A 26350-nucleotide genomic window follows, 5' to 3' on the forward strand; every position below is an offset into this window, starting at 1 on the left:
GTTTTAGTTATAGCAATGTCATATATATATATACATGTATATGCAAGTGTATAACTAAATGATACAGGCTTATAGTTTACAAAATATGCATAAAATAGACATACACTGCACGTGATACATCAAAGAAATTTTTGTGAAATCCAAATTTAGAGGTTCCTAAAATCCTGCATATCGCAACTGATATATGTCAATTTCATTTATTTCTGGGATAGATTTCTTATGTGGAGATTGTATAACAATGAATTGATTTTAAATGTTCACAGGCATGAGTTGAGTTGCATTAACCTTTGTATGAAAAGTCAAGATGTCTTCAACTGTCCAATAAATGGTTAATTGGTCCATTTTAAAATTCTTCTGCCCATTTAATATATAACTCAAAGTAAACAGTACCTAGAAACAAGGTCAGATTACTCGTGATAGTAAGTAATAGGAAAAGACGCAATTCTGACTCGTGCACTTTCTACCGATACTACTAGAACTATGTTCGGATGTTGGATACGTCTTCGATAGACATCATAATCATTATTTCTAATAAAAACCATATCTGAACATCAAACATGAACTACTTAGTCAAGTATAAATAACTTATTATGGCAGATATTTCCTTTAGAATTTAAGTATGATATTCAGATAGAGTGGTTTTAGCTTATTTTCAGTAATTGCAATCATTCTTTAATAGTTTTGTCTAGTTTTGTGTTCCATGCTGCTTTATTTTTGTCTTCTGAATCATTAATCTTATTGAAATCAATGATCTTTGTTAGATCGATTTTAAAAGTGTATGTAGGTTTTATTGTTGGTGGATATCTCTAGTACCAAACAACATATTTTCCATTGAGTTTTTTTTTCAAATTTAAAACCCACTAACCTAAAAAACAAATTCACAAAACACAAAAATGTATACCCATGTATTTCCACAGGATGGATTGAAAACTAAAGGTCACACAGTGACCTCTACATATAATTTGTAAACATGTGTTTTTTTGTGGAGGCTCATTGACCTATACCCCACATCTCACTGCATTCATATTAGATATTTGGATAATAATATTATCAATGCTCCTTCATTTGGTCATTGGCAGACAAACAAAGGGGGAGAGTTACTACTAATCAAAATTGTCATGCGTCAATGTGCCTGTCCCCATTCAAGAATCATGTCAGAAGTTGTCACCATCTATATGGTTTATGCCCATTTAGGATTTTTTTCTTTCAGCTTTTCTGAAATTACTCCAAAAATTGTTTTGGCTCCAGGATAATCTGATAGTTTCTAAGCCAAAAGTTGACCTATTCAAGAAATTATTTGTTTATTCTAGATCAGTTCTATGGAATGGACTACCATACAAAATGTGTAAAGTGCAAAACACTTGTATCAAGAAGTACTTGACACAGTCTTGATAATATACACTTAAAAATAAAGGTGATGTAGAATGATTACCACCAGTCTAAATGAAGCAGTTACAAGCAACTATAGGTCTCCACACAGCCTTCAACAATGAGCAAAACCCATACTGTATAGTCAAAATAAATTCATATATGCTGGTAACTTTTTTAGAATGTATTATTTTGTATTAATAATCTATTTTTTGGCTGTATTGTATGAGAGGGCCTCAGGGAAGATTAGTTTGTTGTAACTAACTGTGTTGACCCTCTTTAAATAAATAATCTATTATGATAATTATTTAGCTTTCCTGTTGTGCCTCCTTCAATCAGCCAATCACTTTTCAGGTTCAAGTTTTTTCTTCAAGGTAGTTTACTATGAAGTTGTCACTTTTTGAAATATGTGCTAATAAGGATTTGGACCCGGATTTCACTTAAAGTTGTTTTATGGTACATTACCATGAAGTTGTGTTCACATCAACTTGAACCTTAGTACCAATACACATGTTAATTATGATGTGAATTTTTAAATACATATACCTAGTAAGATTTAGACCCAGATTTTGTGGTTCACTAAACATGGAAATGTGATAGTGTAAGAAGGGCATGGCGTCCTATGGACATGAAATCTTGTTTATAATGGTATTCTTTTTTAAAGCCATTTGAAGCTGAACCCTCCTCATTGAATGCTATAGCCTTTTCTCACAAGTCTTAGAAAGCCTGAATTGGGCTGCAAAATTAAAATTTGATATGAGTTATCCCCTTTTCCTGGAAATATTACTGGTTCACTGTAATAAAAAGCTATGGTGAGAAGTAGATATTAGCTGCTCATTCTTTGTAATATTGGGTTTGTTTCAATAACATGACTAAATATTGGAAATATTTCATCATTAAAGTAAATTACAAATTCCCTAATTTTTTCTCACCATTGCTGTTCATTGCAGTCAAAAAAATTATCTGATTGCTATGAGAATGATGTCTCATTCCGGTTTTTTTTTAGAGAAATATCTTTGAGGTAATTGCAATATTGTGACCTTTAGACAATTTTTTTTATGCTAATCTTTGAACTGTTTCTCACACAAATACCTGGTAATCTTCTTGAACATATGACATTTTAAAGAAAATGAAAAAAACACAAGACAAAAAATATTTTCATAAATCTATTCTGACCAATAAAAATCTGGCACTTTCTGACAATCGATAACAACCTAACAAATCTTCTATTGCATAGACAATGTGATGATCCTTTGGTTATTTTGATAACCCTGAGTATGATAATGATAAAGATATCTTGGTTACTTAAGACACCTGCTAAAATAGCTGTCACACTATATGTTCCAAAATACAATTATTATTTATAAAATTTATGTTGAATCTCTGTGTATTAAAATGACATATTAACTGTAATTTTCTATTAAATAAATGTTAATAAATAGCTTGTCTTTTATAAACATCACCGCACAAAATATTTGGAATAAAAACATCAAAATATTCATGAGGACCTGTTTTCACAGTTTAAAATTAATGATTAATGAATTTTACAATCAGAGATTAGTTTTCATAGAGTATGATTTTTCACAATTCATACATACCACAAAAAAAACCCACAAAAACCCCAAAGATTAGTTCACTGAAAAACATGCAACTCCTGCCCTTGCTTTAAATGTTAACACAGAAGATTTATTTTTACTTCAATTGATAACACATTTCTATTATTTTGTCAGTACATTAAATAAATCAAAAATTTTTATCCACTAAGTTTTTTCCATTTGTAGTTTTTCTTTTTATTTCACATCAAAAGCCAACCTTGATATTGATGAATAATTATAATTCACAGTATACAAAAACATTAAAAAATGTTTAGTGCAACAATAAAGAAGAGCCAAGATATCTGATGATGTGACAGTTGTAACCTACATATTTTGTTTTATTTAAGTACAATTATAGAGAGTTTTCAATATGACAAAATTTGAATTTGAGTTATTTCCCTTGTGTACCATTTTGGAGGGGTAATTGGTTCATTTTCTTATTTGACTAACCAAAAGTTAACATGTGGTACAACAAAGTCTGATAAGAGATCCTTACTAGATCGAAATGATGAATCAAGCAAGGCTTAAAGAAATTAAAGTTGTTTTATTTTTTTAAGTCTAGCAGTCAGTATAACATGTTGTATTTGGCTGAATTATGAATGAATTTGTGCAGATAGACCTCCAAAATGGCGACAAAAGGGAAAAAATAACTCTTTTTCAAATTTTGTCAATCGAAACCCATCTATTAAAGAACAATGAATAAATGATTAATGTTTCACTCAAGAAATTTTTTGACATACAAAATGATACAAACATAATGTAAAGTATATAAAACAATGATATATAAAAATCTATTTTACAATGCCTGTGTATACAAATTTGATCGTTATTGCACAAAATTTTCAACATCCATCTGTCACTGTCTCTCATCAATAAATACACTCTCTCACATGGAAATCAGATCTACTAAGTCTCTGGAGCACCGTTATAAATCTGATAAGGCCCTATTGAATAGCACTTTTGTCTGTCTGGTAAATTTTACAAATCTCAGCTATCTGAGGAGGACTGGTCTGGTAATACTCTTGGGTATAACTGAAAATATTTAAAAAATTCAATAAGCAAAATAAAATGAAAATTCATTTCTAATAATACTGATTTCAATCCATCAGGTTTATCATATTGTTTATTGGTATTTTTTTTACTTTTAAATTACATTTGTAATACTGTAAAACAGATTTTTTAATCAATTTTTTTTGAAACTTTTTAAAAAAGAAAATCATATAGTTAAGAAACTGAATGCTACCTACCCCTACTAAATTCCTGGGTATATATCCTTCCTTTTGTGAGATTTTGGACCACCACCATTCCTTTTCATGTTCATCTCCCTTTTTAAGGACTGTTATTTCATCTCCAATAGTAAAGCTAAGTTCATCTGAATTTTGGCCATCATAGTCAAAAACAGCGTACACTGCACCGTTATTTAAGATACCCAGTTTTTCCTGTATACCTACAATATCAATAAATATTCAATTATAAAGGGGAAATAACTCTTGTATACTCAAATAGGCAAAAATCTGTACATTTGAACTGTTTTGTTAAAAAATAAAGTGTATATTTTCAAATAAATGACCAATCAGAACTCGAAACAATATCTACATAAATTTTGTGTGAACATTTCAAACTCTTCTATTTTTTTTTTTCAAAAACAAATGTAAACATTATCAATGTATTGTTTGAGAAGAATTACTTTATATGAAACAGGAAAATACAGATCTGAAGAATAATATAAGGAGAAATCTTTTACACTCCAATATATCTCGGTCTGTCTCCAAGCCGTCATTCATCATGTATTTTATTAATTGAAATGTTGAAAAATTACATACAAATTCCATTTATCAAAAAATTGTATAATCTAGCAAAGCAATTTAGATATAGTAAGATTTTTTTTCAAATTTTGTGACCACCCTTTCCCTTACCTCCTACAAGACTGTTGTACTCATGAAATGTGAGCCCCCATATACTTAATGAATACATACTATAAAGATAATCAGAACAGTTATCAAATCCTTCCTCTTCCTCTTCACATTTCTCTGCTGCCGTCTCCTGGTCACTGATTGTTGTGGCGAAAATACATGCTCCATGTTCTACTAAGAATTTTACCATCGGTAAATTGTTACATGAAGCTGCACAATGTAAGGGAGTCCTGAAAGAAAGTAAGTTAAGTTGATTAAATATCAAAGAAATCTTAGAATATTGGCCCATTCTGTACCTATTTAACAATATCTATTTTAACAGCCTAATTTCTAAAAAAAAGAAAATTAATTTTCTTAAATTGAAAACTTCTGCAATGGTAGCATCTTAATGCACAAAGATTACAACTCAAGGATTTAAAATTCATGTATAGTGCTAAGATAAATTGTCATTAATATTAAAAAATACATATTTGATCATATTGCACTAGTATACCCACCAAAAACATATTTTATGAATGAAGCAATTATTTCAAGACTGAATGACTAGGATATCAATCACTACATAGTTTTGTCCCAACAATTCCATGCATGTGTAGTACAGTTGTTTATTTGTTATTATGTTCATAATGTTTATAAAATCAATCAAAATAACTAGATGTCATCATTTTTTGTCAATATCTTAATATCACGATAAATATATTTCTTTTTAGATCTTTAGCATTTGAATAAAAAAAAAAACAAAAAACTTGTATAAATCAATGTCTGGCCACACTGGATTTAATTGTGGATCAGATTGATGAACTGACATAACTATTACAGTTGCAGTATAAAGCTACAATATGAAAATAAAGGCGAAATAGAGGGTACCGTACCTGAAACTGCCATAAGAGTCATAAATAAAGTGAAATGCAATTGATTACCATTTTCAAGTGTCACAACTAAACACTAGCAACCATCAGCTTAGATGTATTTTATGTTACGTCTTGCCTATAACCAAAGTTATCGGATATTGCTTAAAGCAAAGTAAAGTTTGACAAAAAGTATGAAATTTTTTTGTGGAATGTACAAATGAATTTTGTGTAGTGTAGCTGTACATTAAAAACTTACCATCCATCACTATCAGGAGAATTTACATCACAACCAAACTCCACTAAGAAAGTGACAATATCATAATGACCAGCACATATTGCATTATGTAATGCTGTAATTCCCTCATCGTTTGACTCACTTACATTAGCTACCTGTAAATAGAAAACAATTATAGACTTGATGTCCAGTGACAAATATTACATCCTTATTCAGGGTGAAAACATGTTAAACAATGAATCATATTAGAGATCCAAAAAGGATGGTAAAACAAGGGGCATCTAATTTAATGTCTCAAATGTAACAAGACGTACAGCTAAAAAAGGCTATTAACTCTCGTACAATTAACAAACTATTGTCAACACAATAACTCTTACAGTCGACAAAAAGCTACTACCAACATTACACTGAGTGGATAAAGATTGCTTACAATTTCTATAACACAGAATCTTCAACACACACATGACATACTTAATATTCAACCATGTTTCACTTAGGAATCTACTTTCACTGTTAGAAATATCAGATGGAAAGTACTTTGGTATTTCCTGTCTAAAAATGCTGTCAGGAAATAAACATTTGACCTACATAAGCATCAGTGTCAGTGTTCTCCCCAGGGCCTTAAAGCACCATGGTACCCTGGTGCTATCTTGGATGATTTTATAATAGAATGTATAGGGGCCATGGTGCTATATTTTTTGGAAAACCAGTGCTATGTTAATTTCCATGGTGCTATTTGAAAATTCTGGGGAGAACACTGAGTATTCAAAAAGTGGAAGTAAGAAAATATTTTTTATTGACCAGAAAGGCTGCCAAATGGTCATACTTCTATCATGGTTTGCTGTTGTTTCCATATGTCTACTTTAAAGAAGTAGTTGTAACTAGTATTTACCAGTTTTGTGCACATCACATTACAAGTTATTACTCTTTTGTACAAAGTTTCTGTTCAATAAAGACTTTAATAAAATGTACTTAACAGAATCTTTAATTTTAAAATATGACATTCTTAAACTTTACATATTAAATTTATTTCATTAGGCATGCAAAATTAGAAACCTTTTTTTAATTCCTTTTTAAAAACTTTAAATGGTTGAAAAATTTGATGAACATGATGAAAGTAGACAAAAATATTACAATTTTTTTCATTATATCATTCTGTGTGACAATAAAATGTTGAATGTGAGAAATAAAATTTATATGATACAAATGTAATGTTTGTAGAGTCGATTTAATATATAAATTCATGGACTTAAGTGCATTGAACTCCATCGAGTTGCTGCAACATTGCACAAGTTAATTAAAAAAAAAACTCTTTGCCCTACTTATCGCAGGAAAACTATGACAATGCAGAAAATCTTTAGTGTTTATACATGTAACACTTTAATAATACAATTATGACATAATTACTACTGGTAATTCTAATGGGTGTAACTGTATAACAACTTTTACACTAAAATTCAATTTTCAGAAACTCCTGAACTTGACCCTTTTATTTGATAAATTAAGGAATAATTGTATTATGTTTGAAGAATTAGTGATTTTACAGCAATTCATCACTGTGATTAGTGAAGCAAAAACAAGTATAATAGACTGTATATATTACCGGTATATGAAAAAAAAAAAATTTTGTCCGTAAAATGTCAATTCCTATTTATATCATGTATATTATTTGAATGTTCTGGCATGGCAGATAAAACAGATGACAATACATAATACAACAAATAAAGAAAAAGAAAGAAGCTGAATTGTAATAAAATATCAATTGAAACCAAAATAATCATATCTTGTAACTTAACTAAAATTCCAATACTTAAATTAAATTTCATACTGTCAGAACAGAATAAAATATATCTACAAACCTGACTAGCACATCTTTTCACCAATTCTAATTCTCCTTCCAAAGAAGCATCTAACAACAAGGCTAATGGATCGAAACTAACACGGTTTGCATTTTTGATAGAATTTGCATGTTTCAAATTCGTTTTCTTCCTCCGAACAACTGTGGTTTGTTCTATTTTTGGACTTTCTACTGGCGAAATGGAGGAAGAAGTATTTGAATCGCTATTTTTATCATCTGTCATTTGTACATCCACTAAATTTCCCAAATCATCTACAGGCACTTTTTCTGGAATTTGATCCATGAATGAAGTAGCCTGTGTTTCATGCTGCATATTGTTAAAATTAAATGCATTTTGTTGATGTTGTGGAGAATGAACATTATATTTATGAAGCAGTTTAGTCATATCTTCATTTTCACTATCAGAATGTCTTCGTCTAATAGTCCTTGGTGTATTCCGATTGTGACTGACTTTATCTGAAGCAATGTCTGTATAATGTGGAGATCCTGGAGAATGTAATCCATGTTGAGGTTGATGTCCGTGCCGTGTTGGTGATAGCGGACTGCCCTGTGACTTAACATTGTCATTTTTATTTTGATCCTTTGTTTCCAAATCCTTTTTATTGTCTGTTTTCTCACTTGCTTCACCACTATATAACATATTAAAATTTTGTTGATATTTTTTCATGGCTTCAGCTCCTAAACGACCCATGTAAGTGTTTGCTATAAGATTCTTGGATGCATACCTTAGAGGCTGTTTTGAGATGTTGGTTGATGTACCACCATTTGGAACACTATTCAATGAATTGTCTGAGCCACCAGAATTTGAATTCGGTGGTGAATCTTTTGCTGATGAATGTCCATTTTCTACCTTATTTTTAGTACCGATAAAGCGAGAAGAATCCACTTGATCATGTGATTTTTGCTGAGAATTAGTTTCCTGTCCATGTTTAACATAGACAGTAGGAGCACCAGTTGGTTGTAAAGGATCATTTATTAACGTTCCATGCATATCATGTGCTATTTCTTTCTGAGAACCTTCACTCGATGCTGGTGAACTTTGTCCACTTCCACTTGTTCGAACTTCCTCGTTCACATTGACGGAAGACACAGGTGCATGTATCCTGTTTGTTAACACATTAGTACTGTAAGTTGTACCAAATGGTCTGGGTGCTAAGTATGTCAGATTTGTTGTAGCTGCTCTAGCTGGTATCGGTGGGGGAGCAGAATATGATTGTGAAATACTGTTTGTAGTTGATGTTGTAGACATACTCTGATGCCGCTTAGCAGCTTTTATTATTGAACTTGATAACTGATTTTGAGAAAATCCATTTTGCACAGTTTTGGAGTCTGAATTAACATTAACGCTTAACGGAATTCTGATCTGTTCTTGTTTTGTTGTATTATTATTATTTTGTTCTTTGCCCTCGTTATCTTTTGAAATTTTCGACTTTTCAGGTAAAGAAAACTTTGTATTTGTTGGAAGAGTTTGATATTTTGGGTCTTGCTTTGCAAACTCTGATTTCAAATCAATATCACCATTTTCTTGTTTATTTGAGTATTGTATATATGGCTCAATGGCAGCAATATTTGATCCAATTGGTCGATTTGATCCTTTGTTTTGATTGGCCATTTGCTTATGTTGTTCTGCTTGCTGAGCCTTTTTTTTCTTTAATCTTTGCTGAAGTTCTTGAATTCTGTTATCCATTTTGGATACTTCATCCTTTCTTTTACTTAACATTTCCCTGTGGGCATTCAACTTAGAGTTCTGTTGCTCATTCATTTTATTTCTCAACTAAAAATAAAATATGAAAATATTTTTTCATTTATAGAATATTTCTAAGAACTCTTTATGCATGTCTCAATAGAATTTTTTATGTAATGCAAAGTTTTAAAATTATTCTAAGTATCAAAATTACATTTTGAATAAATACAGTGTAATTATACTATCTGCATTCTTAATCGATACATGCACTGTTTAAATTATATGACTTGCAAAATTCAAATAATTTTTTAACTTGTTTATAAATATTATAGTGTTTTTTAATACAACGTTTAAGGAATTACATTCTACTTTGTCTATGTTACTATGCTTACAACTCTTGTAGAAACTTATTCAAATATTAATACTTTCCTATTAAAAATATGGATATTTGTATGAAAGTGACAACTTTCACAGTGTGAGCCAAGGTATTCTAGTAATTGTTCCAGACAGTTCTTCAAAATATTCTTTGTTTGTACTATACCACATACATACAAAAAATCACCTAATTTAATTGGTTTTGTTCAGGATAGATGGAAAATGAAACTTTGATAATGATGAGTTAAGTGTTTATAATGTCCAGTGGCAAATATTGCATGCATATCAGGTCAAGAACATGTTGGTGTGATATGAATAAGAACCATGTTTTGTACTAAGCTGACATGCAGTGCCAGATTATTAAGATGCTAGTTCACAAAGTAGCAGTTCACAGGAAGACGTGTCATCATATTCTGACACATTACTCTGACTCTCAGCAGACCAGTCCTTGCCAATACTCCAAATTGCAGTGTATTTAGCAGAAAAGTAGCAACACCAATTTACAAGTCTTTAGTTTTCCCTAGCAGAGATAAATCCAATGACCTTCCACACTTGAGAGTAGCACCCTATCACAACAGGCAAGACTAATAGTGCAGTTTTGAAAGTTAAAAGTTTGCCTATATTTCAATGTCTGGTACAATGTAATAATAAAAAAAGTCACATTTTCCTGCAAAAATATTAGATTTATTGCAGTATAGTCTCACTTACCATCAATTCTTGCTTTAGTTTTTCTAATTCAATTGCAGCAGCACTTTTTTCTCCATTTTTCTGATTTGCTCTGTCTTTTTTTATTTCTTCTAATTGTTGTGTTAATTGTTCCACTTTGGCCACTGCCATCACTAATTCTTTCTCTTTTTCAGTAAACAACGCTTTAACACTATCGAGCTCTGAATCTGAAGAAATAAATTTACTATCTCTAAAAATACTTAAATATTAAATTTAATATAAATATGAGATTATCAAATGATTTTGAATCATGTCAAGTGGGTTCTATATTTAAAATATATGAAAGTTTACTGTCTAACTATAGAAATGTTATCAAAATCTTTCTACACTATAAAAAAAATGTTTCCGATAAACATGACAATAATGATAATCCTTAAAACAACTTTACAATGTAATATCCTATTGGATTATAATATTCATTTTGTTTTTAGGGAAGTTAGTGGGTAAATAAATAACACCACACAACGGAAGTTATAAATTTGGAAACACAAATATCCTGATTTTCTGTTAGTGCAGAATAAATCCAAATAATTTAATACTTCACACTTATTTTTTCCTGCTAAAGCAATGATATGATATTGGCCGATCAGTGCTTAAATAAACTTCAATTTGAAACGTTTTGGTTTTCAATAACCTGCATGTATTACACCATTGCTCTCATTGGCAACACAACTGAAGCTCCTGGCAAATGACTTTTGTTTCAAAATAAACTACATGCATCAGGACACACAAAACTCCCACTTGCAGAATAACAGAACGTTTCCAAAGTTTTGTAAATAGCAGTTCATCCCAAACAAAACTGTTGGATTTCAGAATGACAGACTAGAGAATCTCTAAAAAATAATATGCCCAGCAATTGAGTAAATGGGTCATAAATATTTCTTGACCAAGAAGGTAAATGAATATAGTTTCTAAGTAAAAGACTCAATCCCTTAATTTAGTCATTCATATAACTGAAACACTGCTAAAACTCCATACCAATCCCAAACAAAATATGTTAAAACCGGATCTCTTCCTTAGCCGAGTTTCCATGCCAAAGCAATGTGAGACTAAGAAAAATAAGTCTCAATTCGCCGTTTCAAAATCTAATGCATTCTAGGTAATATTTTCAAAAGCGTACACCCAAACGTTGTGATTGATTTAAAACGAATTAACAGTGCAAATTCGACCAATGCCGTAACGTTATTTTCATTTTGGTGTACGAACAATGAGATTACCCATAGTCCTTTAGATTCTGAAAAGGCAAATTAGTTTCAGATTGTGTCCATTTGTGTGTACTTACTTAAATTTCCATTGTTACTTTGCTGTTTTTCAACCTCTCCTCTGAGCTCCCTCAACTTTCTGAGTTTCATTTCTTGAGTTTCAATCTTGTCTCGTAACTTTTTCAATCGTTCATTTTCTACTGTGATTTGCTGTTGTTTTTGTTCTTGTTGTTTCAAAAATTTGAGTCTTTGCTCCTTAGCAACCAGGACTTGCTGCTGACTTTCAATCTGATGTTGTTGTCGAGCAGCCATGTCCTGGAGCTCTGTCAAGGTTAAGTCCACTCCACCTGGTAACTGAAAAGACAGAAAACAAACTATTATCAAGCTGTCCTAGCAGTATCAAATCTTAAAATATTTTCTCTGCAATATCTACATCCTTGAAAAAGGGTGCTATGAATACAATGGTTGAGTCAGACTTTTATAATCCAGTTATTTTTCAGAATTTTTTTCAAGAATTAAGGTTCACATAAATGATACTTGGCTTGCTATATGTCACTCACAAATGTAGCCTCTTTATAACAGATTATTGATCAATGTATAAAGTATGGCTATTATATTTTCCTTTGCTTGTTGTAGGATTCACTTCAAATATTTCATGCAATTTCAAGATGAGAACATATTTAAATGCATACTAAAGGTGAAACACCATGGATGAAGAGGGAGAAATGAAAAACAAAGGATTTCTTTGATATGGTAAAAAAATCATCCATATAAAAATCAAGAGATGTGGTATTATATATTGCCAATGAGACAACTATACCCCAAAGTTCAAATGAAGTGGATGAAAGCAATTATAGGAAACCCTACGGACTTCAATAATGAGAAAAACCTAGTTTAGATATTCAAATATAATGACAGTGCCTCTTTTACCTGAACATGCCATTTCTCAGACTGATAGAAGAAAGTGATTCTTTACAAAGTATGATACAATATACATAGAAAACACTAGTATATTGTCCATTCTTTTACAAATACAGAAATTTATTCAATTATTTTATATATATTTAAATGGCTCAACAATTCATTCTTTCACAAATACAGAAACATATTCAATTATTAAATGTTTTAAAAAAGCTCAACAATTTTAATTTAATATATTTCATATAACGCAACAATCCAGATGAGATAGAAATCAAACTGTTAAAAAATTTGGCCTAATAAAAATTCATACAGATAACACATTATAAAAGTCATGCAACACTTACGTCAAGAATATTCATAACAATCTATGTGCCAAATACAGAATATATAAAGGTGACAACTCAGGCTGTCACCGCATACAAAATCTTTACAAAATACATAAACATGGATTATAGAATTCTTGTGTCATAAAACTACAATCATAAGAAATAAATCACAAATGTAAATATCTGCGTCTTTTCATAACACAATAGGAACATCGCTTATCCTGTTTATGGAAGAAAAGTTGACTAGACTTACAATAATAAAATCTGAATCGGTTATCAATTTTGAAAAATACGCCTATTAAATGCACAAAAAAATGTATATTTTAGGTGATAGTACATAGACAGTCTAAGGTTGGTGACTCCTTCGTCATTTAAAATCGTTTATCTAAAATATCCTGTCTTTTAATTTTTCTCTAGACATCCATTTTAAATGGACTTTCTTGAATTCCAATAACATTTAAAATAAGAACATAAGAACTACAAGAAACTTCATAACACATATCTGGTAAAATTCAAATACATGTTGTAATAACAACATAACAAAATAACTTTGATGGTTATCACATGAACAAAAGAGAAATAAAACACCAACCTTTCTCCTCATTGTCTTTAGCAAGTATAAACAAAGTTATCTTTCCAAATAGCTTTATCACAAACAAGTCATTGTCTAAATACTCCAAAATATCTAAGAAGATTAGCCCCTTCAAGTGTTTTCACAGGTTTAAGATAATGTGAGGAATATTGACATTCTAATTATAATGACACACCTTTCTTTGTTACCTGAACACACCTGTCCATAATCAATAATCAATCAATCTTGTAGGGGGTCATGCTACATTTACTTTTGGTAATTAGCATTAAGGATATCTTTGATCTACACCTGCAACCATCAGGTAAAATCATTGTCAAATATTGACATTATTTAAGTATATGTAAGTATTATATAACAGCTAATGATCTTCAGAATTCAAAAGTGCAAATAGGATAGATCTATTCATTCATCTTTTTGAGAGACTTCATTCACAAAGTGTGCAATGCAGTGTCAATTTCCAGTTGGAAGATCAAACATTTATCAAACAAAGAAACCAGCAAACTTCAATTTACCAATCATAAGGAAAAGTACAGGTACTTAAACATTTTATATGACCTAGCTCATTCACTTTGGATATCAATGGTATTTATAAATGCAATACTATAGAAATTTTGCTTGATTAATGAGGTCAATCAAACACTGAACCATTTTAATGGTCAAAAGTAGGTTAAACTCACCCAATTTATAAATCATAAAGGAGTGATATCTGTTAAGTATTTGCAATATTGAATACAGGACATTGTCACAATTATTGTTTTGTACAAATCAGTTAGCTGATAATAAAATATTAAAGGCTATACAACAACATGTAGGAGGAGATCTCCACATAGTGTGTCCAAAAATCTATAAATGACCATCAAAACTACAGTTATAAACTATAAATCAGTACATTATGTATTACCTCCATACACCTACAACCTTGGGCTGATTTATGTCAGTAAACATTCTGACATTATGTCAATTAGTATATTCCCTGTAGATATGTAATGGTCAAAGTCAATTTAGCCACAAGTAGGTCATATATATACATATTAACAGTCCACCAATACACAAATTATTCAGCACTTAATGGCAGATCTATTGTTCCACTGCTCAAGTTCAGCAAAAGAGTATAGAAATGGTTATGTCCATTTGCAATTTTCCTCTGACCTCATCAGTGAATAAGTTTTTTAAATAACAAGCAAAGTCTGATTAAAAGTACAATATATAGAACTTAGTTACATTTGGGAGTGGAAATCTTATAAGTTCAAAGACAAAACAAAAATTCAAAATGCAACCCTGAACATTTTTGTTTATCAATACTAGCATTAGGAATACCATCCCATCCTATTATTAAGGTACCGTTGCCAAATTTTTATTTCAGATTAACATTTCTAATACACCTTAAAAGTTTGACCTTGTTTATTTAACCATTTAAAAAAGTTTGAAAGACGATATTTCATATCAAGGAAAAATCAAAATTTAAAGAATGAACCTTTTCCCAAAACTTCCAGTCAACATTTAATGAAACTTTTTCAAATGATATTTGGTTAGCCTATATAGAATGAATTTCCTTTTTGTTCAAACATATAAACATAATCTAAAACTTTTTAATTACACAAAATCTTTAGAAATCTAAAATTAAATATTCTAACTTCAACTTCTTACCCCATTGATCAAATATTAGCTCAGTAAATTGGAGTGTTGACACCAGTTTTAAGTTTTACTGGTATCTATAATTTGGTGATTACTTTTACATCAAATACATTAAATCTGTGATGTTTATTTATCTATCTATAAAGGATTTGATGCACTTCAACTAAAGAATTTGATGAATTTAGATTTCCTTTATAATGGTGTCATTGCCTTAGTAATAAATGAATGTTTCAACTTGAATTTTAAAATTTCCTCATAATTTGACTGCCATAAAATCCTAATCTACAATTTAACAAGCTATCTCATGTAAAGTCTTGACATGAAATCTTGACCATCCTTCTTCCTGTCAAAAAATACCTCTGCATAATGTTAGGTTATGGTTATCTTGCAAAGAGATCTTCTAGAAAATATCATGGTTTTCAGTTTAAAAGCAGACACTTTGAACTTTCAAGTAAGACTTCAGTCACTGTCTTATTCCTTTAATAAACCAGACAAACAAAACAGGTTTAAAAAACCTAAACATCCAGACATTAATTCGCTGTCAAAGTATTATGTGAAATAGAATCAATTCATATGCAAGTGTTTTATATCTATATGTTAATCATGTCCTACTTGATTCGTTTGCTATATATAAACATGTATGTATTTTCACTTCTGTTACATAGTTAATGAAGCTGAGCTGTTTTTGAACTAAACAAACATCTAAACATCTCATACCATGTATGTAAGACTACTGTAAATCTGATGATTACATGAAATTCGTTTATCTACGTGCACAAAAAATGAAAATATAAGGCTACTGTTCATAAATGCATAAATGGTTTCATTAGCTACTTTGTATATACCACAGAGATTCTATGAACTACAAATGTGATGTACAAATGTAAAGTTAAATGTCCAAGGCTGATAATTGGACTGACCAAGACAATACTACTTCACAGTACATGTATAACCAAGTAACATTACTTGTAAAAATATTCAGAGACAGTGCAAAATATGACTAAACGTCTCACTGTAATCAGAGTATTTTGATATATATTAACCAAATCCTTTCTTTCGCAATGGGCTGAAATTATTCACCAGATGATCATTCTGATAAAATGAGTTCTAACTGCAACTTAATTAGACCCATTTTTATTGCAAAAGAACAAAGTCTCTTAGATAAGCACAGTAATTGAACATCTAATCTGAAATTTTCGTGTTTTAAAATCTACCATATTTACTAGTTCAATGACAAGAAAGAATACAGGTTTAGAAACAGACTGACCTCTTGACTTTTTTCAATACACACTCATGCAAACCAGTTATGGCAGAATAATGTAGATTTCTATCAGTGCATTTTGATTATGAAAATGTTTGATAGTGCCTTGAGCAGTTAAAGAATATTGTAATTTTAGGATGACAACTTGTGAGATAAAAATCTTGTAAGCTGTCAAACTGTTTTAACAAGATATCTAGTCTACTAGAATTGCTTTCTACGCAGTTTAGTCATTAGAACATTTTTTTCTTCAATATTCATGAGAATATACTGTACCATATATTTCTATGTCTCTATAAACCTTTAACTTATTGAAGTTTATAAGATGAGGGTTGGAAAGGATCATTTTTTATGCCAGCTTTATTCCATGTGTGTTTGTGCTTTAAAGCTGATTTTCACCCTGTTTCACGAAAATTGGTAAAACAAATTTCACCATTCAAGCCTCAAATGATATTTCCCTTTTGGTTACTTTTTGCATATGATGCTTTACGGCCTTCCCAGATTGTTTGTTATCTGGTAGACTTTTATAAGTATAAATATTTTTGATTAAAAAGCAATGTGATTTCATGTCATTAATCATATTACTACCATAATACCAGCAACTAAGCCCATTACTTAAATCTTTTCTATAAGGACATGGTACACAATAACATGAACTTATAATGAGGTTTATTCCTTTTTGTTTTGCTACCACTATGTGGTTTCTGTTTTAAAGATTTGTCTGTCCCCTTTTCAAATGTTAAAATATATCCAATGCAAAATCTATCATTAAATCATATTTAAATTTAGAAAATAATCTTCTTGAACCTGGAGTGTCATAATAATGATAAAAATAGGCAAAATTGAATGGATGGACAATCATTTTGGAAATATAAAAAGAAAGCAAATTTTATATTCAACATTACTCATCAAAAAAATATCTTACTATAATTTAACATATTATCTTTTACTTTTTAATTTAAGATAATTAGCTAGACTTTGTGATAAATGAAACTTATATTATATTATATAATATTATTGATTCCAAACTAAATAAGAAAGTAAAGGACAAAATATGTTAACTTAAGGGAATATTAATTTGATTTCCTGACCTTGCAGAACTTTATATTTCTGATAAAAAGCTATAAAAATAATGATTGTCCCCAGAGATTGTTTAACAAGCATTGATACATACATTTTTCATGTTGATCATGTTTTTATATAGCAAAATGGTTGTTTTCTATTTCCGTCGTACATATAAACAGACATTATGCCAAAACGACACCGATTCTCCTGATAATTTTTCTACCTACCATGTTGACGTAGCTTTCTAACTGAGAATTTAGAAACTGTAGAGTAGTAAGATCCCAGTCTTCTTCATTACTGTCATATGAAAATTTCCCATGTTGTCGTTCCATGATGTCAGTTTGTCTAACATGTTTTTATGATATGAATACAGGTAACTTCCAGGTAAGGTCACATTATAATACCAAGTTTAAACACAAAAAATAACAGGAAATGAGAGATTTGATAAAAAGTCCTTAGAAATGAAAAATTCTCCTCAGACTACTACAGGTAGATGAGTTATCACACAATATGGCTGACAACAGGTATTCATGGTCTGATCAATGGAGCATACCTCCATAAATAGCCTAAAGGTAAATCACAAAATACCTGTATGTAAAGGTGTATTGTAATCCCCAGATTAATTAAACAAAGACTAATTATCAACAAACTGCTAGATAAGCTTCATTCATTGTAACATGACCATAGGTATCCACAAATGAATAAAATCTAGATATGTAATTAAAATTTAAAAAATATTTGGGTCATATTTTTAATAAGTTAGCGTCCTATCTGTGGCGGGAATCTTTAAGAGATAAATTATAAATTATACCAGGTATTTTTACCTGGTGCTGAATTTCAAAGATAACTGTTCTGGATGGTTGGTCCAGGATGGGCCAAGGCTGTAGGTATCCAGTTTGAGTACTGAATAATGAAGGCCTGTATTTGGTTAGGGTGACAAGCATTTCACTGAAACCTGATCTTGAGAAGTTTAAATGATCTAAGGTATCAAATGTTATCTTTCCATAAAAACACGACCCCCAGGCCAACAACTAGATCCAACTTCTTGTAATACTTTCATTGAAACTTTATTTTAGAGAGTTCATGTGTATGAATCTGTCATTGGTGACATTTCAAAGAAATGTAGCAAAATATTTCATATTTCTTAGCTTCTACACTTTCCTTGAAGTAACTCTCTTCTAACATTAATTTTTCCTCTTTGGTACTGCCTTACAAGCTAAACAAAGACCATTTTAAGAATAACAATTTACATATACATCTAGATATTCTGCAGAAAAAGTACAAATCTTCCTTTTATATAATCTGACTTTTTTTTATCTCCCATTATGAATATAAAACAGACAAAAATAAAAAAATACAAAAATTTAGCCAACTGACCAGTGAAAAAGTCCTTTTATTGCTGTTCATTATCTTGGTTGTTGCTGGAGACTCTACAACAATGAACTGAATAAATTTTACCATACAGCAAGATCAAGACAGAACCTAGTGTCAACTAAATCATTTATCCGTATATATTTGAGGATCTAGTAAACCCATCCCATTATATCCTTCACAAGGACCACAACATAGCTCTCTCTCTGCCTCCTTACCATCACACGAATCTTATCTGCATGAAGCCACTGATCAAAGTTAGATACACCAGGAAGTACAGGAAACAGAGGCCAAGTAGAATATAAAGCCATGCAGAACAAAAAACAAACTTTGTAAAAAGAACAGTGGCAAAACACTCCTCTTTCTCTGCCTCCTTACCACTTGATGATTTTACAACTACACATCTAGGTTGGATACACTGGATATGTGTAAAAACCTGATACAGTGGCAGAGTTGAATATAAAGCAGTAAAGAAGTTATAAATGAATGTGCATAGGAAATGGTGAAGTTTTCCTACATGGTTTATCATTTGTTGCCTGACAAATGACCTGAAAGGCAAAACAACTACAGACAGACAATCACATGGATTCATCAATTTTTTTTATGGAAAAATCTAACAAAGAAATACAAGGTTGAAATGAACAGTAAAAGCAGCTGGACTGCATAACATTTATATGATGTAATATAACTAGGTATAATAACTATCTCATGACCAAACTGAATAACTGGAAAATGATAAATAGCATACAGTATACACATTACTTGTACTTAAATATAATTATATCTTTTTTCTCATTATGTTCAGCTCAGGTTTTAAAAAAATTTATTATATGTCAATTTTCCCAGTAAATCAATTTAATATTTTGTGCAATTTATAATACCACGGTAATTTCAAGTAATTTAGGAATTGAAAGTTTTTTATAAACTGAACTTCAAACTAAGTTTTGTTTATAAAATTATCAGAAACAAGTCAGAAAGATATGTATGACTGTCAATTCAGAAATCATTACAATGTTTTCAATATTGCAAAAGTTGCAACAGATAAGTATTGCAATAATTAGATCTTAAGTTTTAAATTCTTATAGCATTATATTTCAATGCAGTCTGATCTGAAATTGTATTGATCAATCCAACGTTTTTCTATCTTTCTCAATTAAAAAAAAAATGCACTGTAATTGCTTACAACAATTTCTTTGAACTCAACATCACCCATTTTTAACTAAGCATGACAAATGCAAAATCATATAACATTCCTCTTATGGAAGCAATGATAGTGTTTGTTAGCATACAAGTTAAAATGTGAAGGACACCACATATTAAATTTTGTACTGAGTTACCTTTACGGTAAATTACCCAGATTGCTTGAGGGTGTATCAAGCCATGATCATAACAAATAAAGACACCAAACACCCACAATTATGTTAATGTATCGAACCAAATTTGAATGCTACTAGTTCTACATAACTTTGTCATTCATAAATGATTTCAGAGTCTGAAGAACATAACATAATTGTGTCTGTGTTATGTTTTTTATTGTCATAAATTTTTGTTCAAAATTTTTTATTTATCTTTTCAATATCATTTCAATTCTTGGTTGAAATTTTTTTTCCTTTTGAATCAGTATGGGCAAAAAATTGTTGATAACTGTACTTTTTATCAGAAGGTTGAATTAAAGCATTTCTGTTTTGCCTTTGATCTACAGGCTTAAAAATAGGCGTTAACTTCAAATCGATCTTGTCACATATATCTGTCAATTTCTGGTTATCTTTACACCAAAATAAATGACAATCTATTTTATCTCCTAAGTTAAAGAAATAATCTGACCTATCTACCTGCTTTACCATTGACCAGTCCTTGGTCTATTTAAGAATTACTGATTTATAACTTCAAAGGAAATTCAAGGTAACACCTTACAAAAACTGACCTCAATTATTATTACATTGCTACTGAACTTTGAGCAAGGCCACCAAAGCTAAATTGAGTATTATATTGCACCTATCTGCAATTCTTAAATTATCATCTTATCAAAGTAGGCCTTTTCGTGGGTCAACATAATTGTCGAAGATTGACCTTTATAAGTACCTCTTTCACCTCATCAAACCGAAACTTCCAATGAATTGAAAAGCTCATACTTGCCTAGCTAAACTATGTTTTGTGAATTCAAAATCAAACCAGATAACTAAATTAATCATGATTTAAAATTGAGTTACTCCCCTTTGTATATTTAAGCAACATCAATAAAAGTTTTAAATTATTGATGAAAATAATTTAGTTTTTGCACTTTAGCTATTCAAATGTTGTTTACATGTAAAAAATATTTTTTTAATCTGAAATTGAAATGCCAACATTTTGTGAAATTTACATTTGTATATCTGATATGTTTACAGTGTGAGAAAATCAACAAATAAAGCATGAATAATTGGACAACCTTTGATCCAAAACCAACATTTAAGGTATCTTGTTCAGGTAGAAAATTAAACATATTGAAAGTGATAACTTGTTATGGCATTCTGCCAAACAAACAACACCTCAAACTTACCTGAATTTGTTTATCTTTATATAAAACACATCAAACTTAATTTTAAATTCATTGCAAATTCAATAAGTTTCTGACATGTTACAAATACCTTATCTTTCACACCACAGAATGAAAATAAACACCATTATAGATTGTGATATATTAAATTATTAAGGTAAATTTAAAGTGTCCTTTGGTAACACAGAGTACCGCATGGAAAGTTCAATATGGTTATTTTCCATAATATTGGACATAACAATTAACTAGTCTGTCACCATAGCTGTCAAATTCTGACACTTTACTTAATAATTTTACATTAATACATGTTTCATTGAATACAAATATTAACTTCTGTGAAAATATAGGCTCCTGTGACTGTAATGTTTTATAGATTGTGGCTGTAACATAGGAATTTCAGGACCTGTTTGACTTATTCCTTATTCTTAGAAATTAAGATTTTTCAGCTTAATATTGAAAATCAGAGATAACAATATATCACGAACTCATTCATTGTTAAAATAAATGGAGAATGTGTCCATGGGACAAAGATGATGCCCCTGCTTGCATATAACATTATAAAGGGACATAACTTAAGAGCAGTAAAAGTGACGCCACCCAAATTTGAACTTAATCTGAGTTTTGTGTCAATAAGCATTCTGTATAAGTTTCCTAACATTTAGTTGAAGCAATCTAAAGTTAGAGAACGGAAACCAATTTTGGGATGTACATACACAGACAGACAAGGGTAACACCTAATGCCCTCACCGATGAAGGCAGGGGCATAAAAAGTTAAATATTTAGAAATCTGAGTTTTTCAGTAAAAACTTAATTATTGATGCCGAAGATGGTTACCGGTAGATGACAAATTTTGAACCCTGTATTCATTCTACTTTGTAAACATAAAATGTACTTACATAAAATTTTTTGTCATTGTCATCACAGTTATATTCCTTAGCCATTACTGAGCAAGCTATGATGAGTATCTCAAACTTTCCTACACAAAAATTTAACCAATAATATGAGCTGTGTCAGGAGACCTCCTGTTGTCATTTTAGACAAAGTACCTGACTTGAAATCAAAATAGGGTCAAGTAGAACCTCTTCAAACAATACAATATATTAAACATTTAGTGAATGGTCCCCATCCTGTCCTTATTTAATAAATTCCTCCTACTTTGGTCCATGAAATTGACAAGCTAATAGTTGGACGTCACAGTCTATGTTCGGAGGGTATATTACATCAAATTGTAACAAATCTATTTCAAAACTATTTGTTTTACATATCGTCAATATCAGGGTCAAAATTTAAACATGTTCTTTTACAAATGATGTTCAAAGGTGCAGTTATACCTTGGAAGATCATTTACTTTTTAAATATTTTTTTAAAGATAAATCATCAACCCACGATGTCAGGCTCAAGTTTCTTACTTTATCCTGGTTCCTAACAATAAAGTAGGATATCGATGAGGAAACAGTAAGCCTTTACTTGTCAAACTTCTAATCAAACAATAAGATTTCTTAAACTGACTGGGATGAATTCTATTCACATTATTCATACATTGACATGTTAGAAATATCAAAATAATATGCTTAGTCCTTAATTTCAAACTAATATCCTTTTTTTATGTCATTTTGGGAATTTGGTGTTTAGGCAGATCTGTCATAGTCTCTGTAAAATTTATTTAAAACTTTTCTATAATTTGTGTAATTTTGTTTATATATTTGGCTATTATTGATGACCATAATATATTGACCTATAGGTGAATTTTTAAGTGTCATTTGATTATTGTCTCATTGATAATCCTTATACCCAGATTTGATATAAAAATAATGAGATGTGTTAAGATTAGCAGATTAAACAACTATCTACCAAAGACAAAATGATAAGAGGGTAAATAACTGCAGGCCACTGTGCAGTCTTCAATAACGGGTAAAGGCCCAAACTGTAAGAAAACTATAAAACTCTCACTTCAAAATTAAAATTAAAAAGAGATAACAAAACAATGCAAGTAACTCAAAATCAAATGAAAGAATTTAACTCTTCATATTCATACTAAGGATAATATCCAAAGAAATAACAAGTGAACATAAGAGCATATATTTCATGTGTTCAGTAAGATAGTCTAGGCTTTTTTCATCAATAATGGTATAACATATCTATGTAAGTGACAAAAGTACAAAATGTGAGCAGAAAACTAAATCTATAAAAAAACCACTGATAAAATCCTTTCAACCACAAGGTGAACTCTTTAGGTGTTAAATCTGACCACAAATACCTAACTTTGAATCATATCCAAATTAGAACTCATTATTACTTAACTCTATAAAAATGTCTTAAAACTGATCGAACATAAAGAATTGATATATTCAAAGCTATGTTCAACATTGAGTTACTGGTAAACTGAAAAATGTTTTTGTGAAATTGACCCTTCAAAAATCATTCAAAAGGTGGTAAGAATTCATTGGTCACAGAATTTCCTGAAAAGATTAACCCACTAGTTAACTCTGTGTTTAAACACCTGATCTTCAGCAACCAAACTGGTGGTCGTAACTTCAGGAGTAATAATTACGCAACAAAGATAATGGCCTACAGCATACCATGTAACAACATTCACTGAATTTTCATTCCGGCGGAAAAGTAAGGATAGGTTCCCTCCTTCAATTACCATCGTCATTCAAAATGTCATTTCTTTCAAGTATGGTCAATTTCACCTTTAAACCTAATTAAAGTGATAAAATTTAGTTCATAAAGGTAATTTATTTATGAATTAAAGTACTTTTGGACAAACTAGGCTAATTATAAACTGACTATTGATGGTAATTAGAGGTCGGTGACAATGTCCACCCATAACGGCAGGGAACTCGACTGTCTTACATCATTCTGTCTTCCTGTACCCTCCTACCATTTAGTTAAATTTATGTCTTTTGAAGTCGATTGAAGAAACATGTTTTTAGTGAATACAAATTTACTTATACCCTGTTCCCTATCATAATTTTCAATATAACATTTTTATCCTTATTTGATAAAATATGAATAATGTTATAAACAGAATTACAAAAACTATTTATAAACCTTGAGCAAAAACATTTTTTTTATAAATGATTTACCTTTGCTGAAAGCTAAACACATATTTCCAAATTTTTACCACAAAATTTACCTGCATGTTGCTACTGCTTACACAAGTCATGTTTTATGTTTTCTGCTTCAATTACTCCAGGATTAGATGTTATTTAATTAATTTCCCAAAATTTTATGCAATCAAATATGTCTTGCATGGTTTGTTTTAATTGTTGAATGCAGCTATTAGAAACCGCAAGGTCAACACACTTTAATATAAACCACTATTGTATGACATAATTATAGCCTGTTTATTAAATTTTATATCTGGCAAAAGAATCAGTGAAAGGATTATAAAATGTGAAGTGTTTGATCAGTTATACCTATCTAAATTAAAGGTATAGCAATATCCAAGCAATATACAATTCATACAACGTTAATAAGTACCTTGTATTCAAATCATATTTAATTCAACTTTTTTTTTAAAACATGAAACATTCCACGTTGAGGTATTCATCATGAAACATGAGATATACCATTGGGCATTCACAGAAAAACATGTTACATGTATCTCCCATTAGATATTCATAGTATGTATTAAAGGGATATGCAAAAGGACAGCAACTAAACCACAGAATAAAACTGAAGACGGTATATGAAACATATAGTTTGGATCCATAGGCTAAATAAGGAGGGGATGAGACTGCCAAAAATATAGATTCCACCACAGCAACAAGTGTGTAACGATATTTCTCCACTCGAGACAGTTAAATTTTGATATTTAAAGCGCAAGGCTTGCAGAGCTTTTTAAATAATTAAAATTTAACTGTTCAGAGTGGAGAAATATCGTAATACACAAGTTATAATAGTGGAATATGTTTCTCTAATGATTTTTATCCTTCCTTTTCAAAAGATTTGCAGAAAGTTGTGTTCTTTATATGTGACGTCATCAGGCATGGTTGACCTTTTTCGTGACGTCACAATAGGAAATTCAGAAGAAACCAAGAAAATTTGACGTCATAATTAAAATTCGATCAATCATTTGCCGAGAACAGACATTTCACTAGTGAGGAGAACAATTTTTTCACAATCGGTTGGGAAATGTGAAAATAGTGAAAAAATTTGAGATGTTGAGTTTTATCACTGCATCTAGATCTTGCATTTCAGAATTACACCCAGCACTATAATATAACATTCATTGCAAAAAGCAGGTTACAGATCCTGAAAGTTCTAAGTGCAAAAGCAGTTAAGTCAATTCATAAATACACATCATGAAAAATTACCAGGACTTAAATTACAAAAAACAATGGCTAAATGATTTTTATATGCTTAAATTTTCTATCCTCTATTCAGAATCCTTCTATCAACAAAACAACACAACATTAAGTAAAGTATACTGCACCAGTAATGAAAACTAAAAAGGAAACTAGTTCTTCTAAAAACAAGAAAAAAACTTCAAATAAAAATGAAAAAATGACACTGAAGTTTAGTGCGCTTAAATATGATCTGTCAATTTAATTGAGATATTGATTTCAGGAAAAGAATAGTAGTATGTGGGGGTTCCATATGACAAATTTTCTATCAAACGACACATCTTTGAGATGTCTTCATCAAAAGTGAAGGATATACTTGAGGCAGTATTTTATTACAAATCCTTCCAGGTGAGTACTTATATACATTTATGACGGGTACTTGACATGTTTCATTAAAGTAATTTCAAATACAAACAAAATATCCATCATTTAGTAAAATAATCAGATTTCAGTGGTAAACTTTTCAAAAATAAACACCCCCTCCTCC

At 30.4% G+C, this 26350-nt stretch overlaps 1 protein-coding gene across 9 annotated transcripts in view; it reads right to left on the bottom strand.

Moving 5' to 3' along the window:
* Positions 1 to 2520: 2520 nt before the first annotated feature.
* LOC127738352 (apoptosis-stimulating of p53 protein 1-like) overlaps positions 2521 to 26350 on the bottom strand; it is a 61839-nt gene continuing 38009 nt past the window's right edge. For 6 of the 9 annotated variants that reach the window (XM_052249551.1, XM_052249550.1, XM_052249554.1 and 3 more), the window contains 7 exons: positions 11888 to 12161; positions 10588 to 10772; positions 7822 to 9594; positions 5984 to 6117; positions 4940 to 5106; positions 4211 to 4410; positions 2521 to 3995 (listed from right to left, as the gene is read on the bottom strand). In XM_052249551.1, the coding sequence (XP_052105511.1) occupies positions 3951 to 3995; positions 4211 to 4410; positions 4940 to 5106; positions 5984 to 6117; positions 7822 to 9594; positions 10588 to 10772; positions 11888 to 12161 (2778 nt within the window). In that variant the 3' untranslated portion in view covers positions 2521 to 3950. Of the gene's footprint in view, positions 3996 to 4210; positions 4411 to 4939; positions 5107 to 5983; positions 6118 to 7821; positions 9595 to 10587; positions 10773 to 11887; positions 12162 to 13646; positions 13674 to 17831; positions 18130 to 22407; positions 22468 to 26350 lie in introns of those variants that run through there. The other 3 variants (XM_052249557.1, XM_052249552.1, XM_052249558.1) reach the window with 3 other exon arrangements.

Source organism: Mytilus californianus, unplaced genomic scaffold (assembly GCF_021869535.1).
Source record: "Mytilus californianus isolate M0D057914Y unplaced genomic scaffold, xbMytCali1.0.p SCAF_4, whole genome shotgun sequence".
NCBI lineage: Eukaryota > Metazoa > Mollusca > Bivalvia > Mytilida > Mytilidae > Mytilus > Mytilus californianus.